The following is a 6,042-nucleotide window of genomic DNA, read 5'->3' as shown; positions in this document are numbered from 1 at the left end:
ATTTAAAAATTCACCACCAAAATCTCAAAAAGCTGAAAGGACGCCCAGCCCCGCGCGCCTTCGAAGAACAGCGAGCGGCGCAGTGCCGAAAGCAAAGCGGTGAAGGGATGCGCCGCCCGCCCTGCTCGGCGGTGAAAGTCTGCGGGCGGGTTTCGGTGTGGCTCTGGGTGCCCTTGGGTGCAGTTTCACCTCTCCTGAGGGAATGGCAGTACACCCAAACTCCTCTGGCACATACCGCATGGCAGGTTTCCCGGCTTCTGCCCTGGGGATGCCTGGAGAAGGATGCGGTCCCTGGGGATGCTGGGAGAGGGATGCAGCCCCTAGAGATGCCAGGAGAGGAATGTGGACCCTGATGTTGCATGGAGAGGGATGCCAGGTGAGGGATGCAGCCCCTGGAGATGCCAGGAGAAGGCTGCCAGGAGAGGGATGTGGTCCCTGGGGATTCACGGAGAGGGATGTGGTCCCTGGGGATTCACAGAGAGGGAAACAACCCCTGGAGATGCCAGGAGAAGGATGCAGCTCTCCGGCCATGTGCTGTCCAGCCGCCAAGGGACGATGCTACAGGGTCGCTCTTGGCTGGAGGATCAAGGCAGCAGCAGCCCCCGCTAGCCTGGGATTGTTTAACATTTTTTTAATTGCAACAAAGAGAGAAAAAAATGTGGCGCGAGCTGGCTGGCCCCTGGGCAAACAACGGGGACGAGGGCAGGAGCACACGTGGTCCAGACTGCTCCGGCTCACAGGATGGAGGACACCAAATGGGATCCAGATTGATGCAAACATGCTTTTCTCCGGGCCAGGGCAATGCCGGGACGTTGAGATGCTTCCCATCACCAGCAAACCCCTTCTTGCACGGCAATCACCGAAAGGGGAAGCAGGTGCCCCGCTCATTGTGGCCCTGGGAGGAAAAGACCACTTTGCATCTTTTTTTTTTTTGCAGGAAGAGAGGAACAGAGGAGCTCACGGGGCTGCAGCGGGGACAAGGGCATTTGTGCACCCAACTTGGCACATCCAGTTTTTAAGCATAATTGTAGGTCTCTAGTGAGAGGAAAGGTAGTTTGGATTTGAAGCGTTGTGCTGCAGAAGAGGGGCTTTGCCCACATCCCTGCCTGCGACGGGGATGCAAACACAGCTGCTGCTGAGGTCAAGGCTTCCCAAAATGCGGCCTCTCCATCCCTGCGGGCAGGAACCGGCAGCAGCTCCTCCTCCACCACTGCCTCTCCCTAAATCCTCAGCTGAGTCACTTGAGGTCACATCCGAGCAGCCCCAATTGCTCCTGGAGGTACAAAACAGTTCCAGGAGGAGCCGGGATGGGGATGGGGACCACAACGCCGGGGTGTCCCCCACCCCATGCCCGGCCGGCTTCCGCGCAGAGCCCCAGGCGCTGAAAATCAGAGCCCTGCCGCACAGGACCTGCTGGCTCAGGAGGCGGCAGTTCTCAGAAACCAGCTTCAGGTGAAAGGAAGGGGGAGAAAAAAAAAAAAGAAAAGAAAAAAAAGAAAGAAAAAAAAAAAAGGAAGTCAAAGCAGTCTCACGCTGAGCAGAGATAAAAATACTGCTCCTCCTGTGGCCATGGCTGAAGACGTACGAGCTATGACACAGGCACCATGGGTTTTCAGCGGAAGGAGTCTTCCCGGCTCGTCTCGGCATGCCATCAATTTACGGGATGCACTGGATTTCATTAAAATGCTATAAAGCAACCAGCGCAAATGCAAATCCCATTTCCCTTCCCCTTCCTGTAAAAACATCTGGTCAACAGAAACGGCTTGGGACATTTCCGTTGCAAATCACAGTTTTCTTGGCGTTTAGGACTTGGCCATGGAAGAGACATTCGTGGCCGGGGCTCAGCTGATGAACAGGGCAGCTCCGAAACTCTGCAGGGCTTCCCTAAAACATGCAAACCTGTTTTGCCAGCTTTGGCTTAAATTTATGAAGGTGGAGAGGTCTCAGAGCTACCCTGTCCTACAAATTATATGAGACTATATGGTGTGGTAGAGGAGCCCTTAGTGCCTCCGTGGAAAGCATGGAGGACTGGCGAGTGTCACCCTCATACTAGACATCAGAGAATCCACCTGCTCTGCACACCTCGGACCATACCCAAGGTTTCACCAGTTTTCCTGTGCACATGTATATATACCCCTATATGTACGAGCATTATAGATACCCCAATATGCCCCTGCTCCAGGCGCTCCACACGTCAGGATGGCTCCACCACAGCGCTGGCTCCGGCCCCGGCACCCTCATGCCACGCAGCATCCTCACCTCACCCCGGTGCCGGTGGGTGTCACGGCATCCTCGCTCCCCTCCTCTCCCCAACACACCGGTACCCTCCAGCATGTCCCCAGGGTGGGAGTCCGGGTGGCATCAGGTGCCCTGAGCCCACCGGTGCCCTGCGGGATGCTGCGACCCGCTCCCGGGAGAGCTCTGTCTCCCATCGCCTCCAAACCCCTCTTCTGCGACAGCGTTTTTCCAGCGCTCGAGGGAGGAAGGAGCGATGCCAAAACCAACCCAGCGGCAGCTGCAAGCATGGGAAGCCCCGTCTCATCTGGCTGAAGCTCCCGCAAGAGCGGCACATCCCTTCGGGACGGGATGCCCAGGCCGGGCAGCGTCGCAGGGACTGCCGGCGGCTCCGGCACGGCTCGACCGCACTCACCCCTTCGCCCGGCGCAGCGCCGGCCGCAGGCACCCAAGCAGTAAATGGGATTAGGGCTCTTCAAAGCACCCTGCTGCCTTTGATGCCCGGCACGTTAGGGGATTAGGCTGAGAGGCCCCATTTGACATCACTGGGGGGAAAGTAGGGGGGAAAATAAGATAAAAGCTGCCCAAAGCAGAGGGAGGGAGCAGCAGGTGAGCGGCGGTGGGGCACGTGTGGGGACACCCCCCTTTCCCCATGGCCACCACGCTCCCAAGGTCACCGCAAGGCGCTGAATACCCGGGGACTTGGCTGGGTGCTGTAAGGCTGGGAGGCTGAGCCGAATTTCCATTTACATTGTATTATTTAAAGGGTAGAAAGGGAGAAGAGGAGGGTGCTTCTGGGGAGATCAACCAGGGATGAAAGCCCCCGAGGACAGTTTTTACAGTCACTTATTTAAAAACATTAATCTTTCATGCTGATCAATGGCATCTTTAAATCAGGAACAGATTCATGACACCGGGGGAAAGGCAGCGGCAAAGCCCTGTGAGCATCCCGGGGCTGGAGGATGGAGGGGAGGGGGCTCCGCACAGCCTTCCCTGGGGAGTTATTGGTTATTATTTAGTTATTTTAAAGGGGGGAAAAAAAAAAAAAGAAATACACCAACAAGCTGTTCTGTTCCCACTGCTCTGGGGTTTGCCCCCTTGCTGGGTTTGGGGAGTGGGACCCACCAGCACCGCGGGAGGCTTTCCACCGCCCCCAGGATTCAACCGCAGTTACTGGGAAAGGAGCTGGATTGATTCTGCTGTAAAGGAGACAAGATCTGGCCCCGGGCCCAGTTAATTACAAAGGAAGGACCCGCCCTGAGAATATTTACGCAGGAAGCAATTTACTCGGAGAGTTGCGAAATCCAGCGAGGAACATATTCCCCCTTCCACAGACCTGGCGGAGAAAGCCCTCTGCTCGGGGCCCGGGGGACCGCAGGGTCCCCCACCAGCCTCGCGGTGACGGGGACTCACCGGGAAATCTCCGCGGGATGCAGATTTGTTGCAAACGATAAAGACTAACGCCGCAGAGCGCTCGGGTGAACGCGCTAACCGTCTTGTTGGAAATGCCTCCCGCCCCTGGGTCAATGGGGAAGAACGTACTGTGCGCTGCGTTTGCTTCCCAAGGGGAGGGAAGGGGGGAAAAATAAAGAGAAAAGGGGAGGGGGGAAAAAAAAAAAAGGGGAAAAAGCAGTGTTTGGAAGCAGCAGGTCCCAGCGGCACACACACGGCACACAGCGGGGTCCCGGCCCCGTGCTCGTCCTGCGGGACACGGGTGCTGCTGCGGTGCGCCAGTGCCAGCGGTGCGACGGCTTTGCTCCCCGCGTTGTGCCCTTTGGGGCAAAAGGCTTGGCAGAAACGATGGCTCAGCTCCCCCCACGGCTCTGCTGGGTCACCGGGGATTTTACCTGGCGTAGAGGCAGCCAAATCCACTGCGGCAGCAATGTCCATGGGGAAAAAAAACAACACGCAGGGGCTTGGGTGCCCGAGGGACACGGGTGGGTGACCACGGAGAGGCAGGTTTGGACCCGACCACCAAAGCCCCCCCCGCCAAGCTGGGGCGCCCGGCCATCCCCGGGGAGGGCATCCCCTCGCTTCGCTTTTATTTTTGGCCAGCTTTTATTTGCAAAGCCCCGAGGGCAGGCGCGGGCAGCAGCCAGCGAGGATGCAGAGGAGCAACGCCGACAGCAGCCCCTGAAATAGCACCAGCCCAACGCCCCCTCCCCACCGGCAGGTTCCGACGTGCCCAGTGCCATCCAGGTGAGATGGAATCCAGACCAGGTCGGCGCCCAATGGTGCTGCCAGGCTGCTGGGACCGCACTCAAAGAGCCCCCAAAACGACGGAGTCGTTTGGAGTCAGACCTCCCCGTGCCCCGGGATGGGGACACGAGCTCCCACGGGGACAAACCCCTGCAAGCCCTGACACCATGGAGCAAAATTGGCTTTTACTTTTTCACAATTTTGGTGTTGCTTTGGTTGTTTGGTTTTTTGTTTTGTTTTGTTTTGTTTTGTTTTTTAAATATTTAATATTGGGGTGGTTTGACAGAAATAGCAGGAATTTAGCCAGCTGCTCCCTGGTCCTGCTGCTGCGGTGAGCGGCAAACACAGCCCCAAGGCAGGACAAGGCTCCGGCTCTACCCGAGGCTTCCTCCTCCCGAAGCACAAGTTAGTCATCAAAGTTAAGCCAGCACCAAAACCAAAAAAAAAAAAACAAAAAAAAAAAAAAAAAAAAAAAAAAAAAAAAGGAGAAAGAAAAGCCAGTCCATAATGCCTGCGTAAGACCTGCCATGCGGAGGAACTGTCTTTTTAAAGATTAAACGCCACGGCTCCCCCCACATCGCTTCCCGGTCACTCACATCCTGCATCATCTCCGCTCCAGCCGGCATCTGAGCACCACGGGAGCTCCCCGGGGTAGCCGGGGTCTGAATTTCTAGTCACAAAAATACTTATTAAAAAATACAATTAAACTCCCTTACAGGTCCCACGGGGAACAAGAGAAAGCGGCACAAAGCCTAATTTCTACTTTCCTTTTCCTTTCCCAGTTTGCCCAGGCAAGCAGATGCCCTGGCTGCTGAAGCCATGACACAGCGGGGACAGGGTGAATTTGGGGTTAGCCAGGCCCGGTGACCTCCCACCATTCTGAGACGGGTCCATGGGGCCGAGGACGAGCGGTGCAGGGGCCACCAACCCCCCCTCCTCAGCTCTGCACCGAGGGCAAGGCGGGAGCTCCGCTTCGAGCCAGAAAAGCCAGGCTGGGGGTCCCAGCGGGAAGAAACGCCATTGCATCTTGGGTGACTGCAATAATTAGCGTTTGTGCCACTCTTGGCATGTTCACGGCATCTTTCACACCCCCCCAGACGTGAGTCCACGGTGGTGGCTTGGCTCTCCTTCTCAGCGGTCTCAAATAAACAGGGTGCAGTCCCCCCGGCTGCAGCAGACGGAAAGCAGAGCCGTGACCCGGGCTTGCGCCCAGACGTCGCCCACGGTGAGAGAGACCTTCGCAACCGGGGATGCGCCGTGGCCCCACTCCTCCCTGTGGCACGTGCCGGCACCCTGGCATCATCCCCAACCGGCTGCCGAGGGACCCACAGCATCACCCGGTTCAAACGGGCAAGAGCCAGCAGCTCCTTACCTTGGGGGGGTCGAAGAGCTCCAGCACATAGTCCTCCCCGTCGGGCGTCCCCGCTCGCCGCAGCACCAGGCGGCAGCGCTGCCAGCGCGTCCCGCTGTCCAGAGAGGTCTCGTCCAACAGCCCGTACTTGAGGACCCCCTCCTTGCGCACCTCGGGGGGCTGCTCCCGTGACAGCACCCAGGGCAGGATGCGCTTGCCCAGTCCCGGCTTGAGACCCACCTCCGCCGCTGCCGCCG

At 57.7% G+C, this 6,042-nt stretch overlaps 1 protein-coding gene across 1 annotated transcript in view; it reads right to left on the bottom strand.

The window, feature by feature from the left end:
• SH2B3 (SH2B adaptor protein 3) overlaps positions 1–6,042 on the bottom strand; it is a 33,274-nt gene that overhangs the window by 13,004 nt on the left and 14,228 nt on the right. Inside the window, exon 2 of the mRNA XM_009880360.1 lies at positions 5,807–6,033. Within this exon, the coding sequence (XP_009878662.1) occupies positions 5,807–6,033 (227 nt within the window). The remainder of the gene's footprint in view (positions 1–5,806; positions 6,034–6,042) is intronic.

The sequence above is a fragment of the Charadrius vociferus genome, unplaced genomic scaffold, assembly GCF_000708025.1.
Source record: "Charadrius vociferus isolate BGI_N301 unplaced genomic scaffold, ASM70802v2 scaffold332, whole genome shotgun sequence".
Lineage (NCBI taxonomy): Eukaryota > Metazoa > Chordata > Aves > Charadriiformes > Charadriidae > Charadrius > Charadrius vociferus.
Note: the sequence above shows the minus strand (reverse complement) of the source record. Positions and strands in the feature narration are given on the sequence as shown.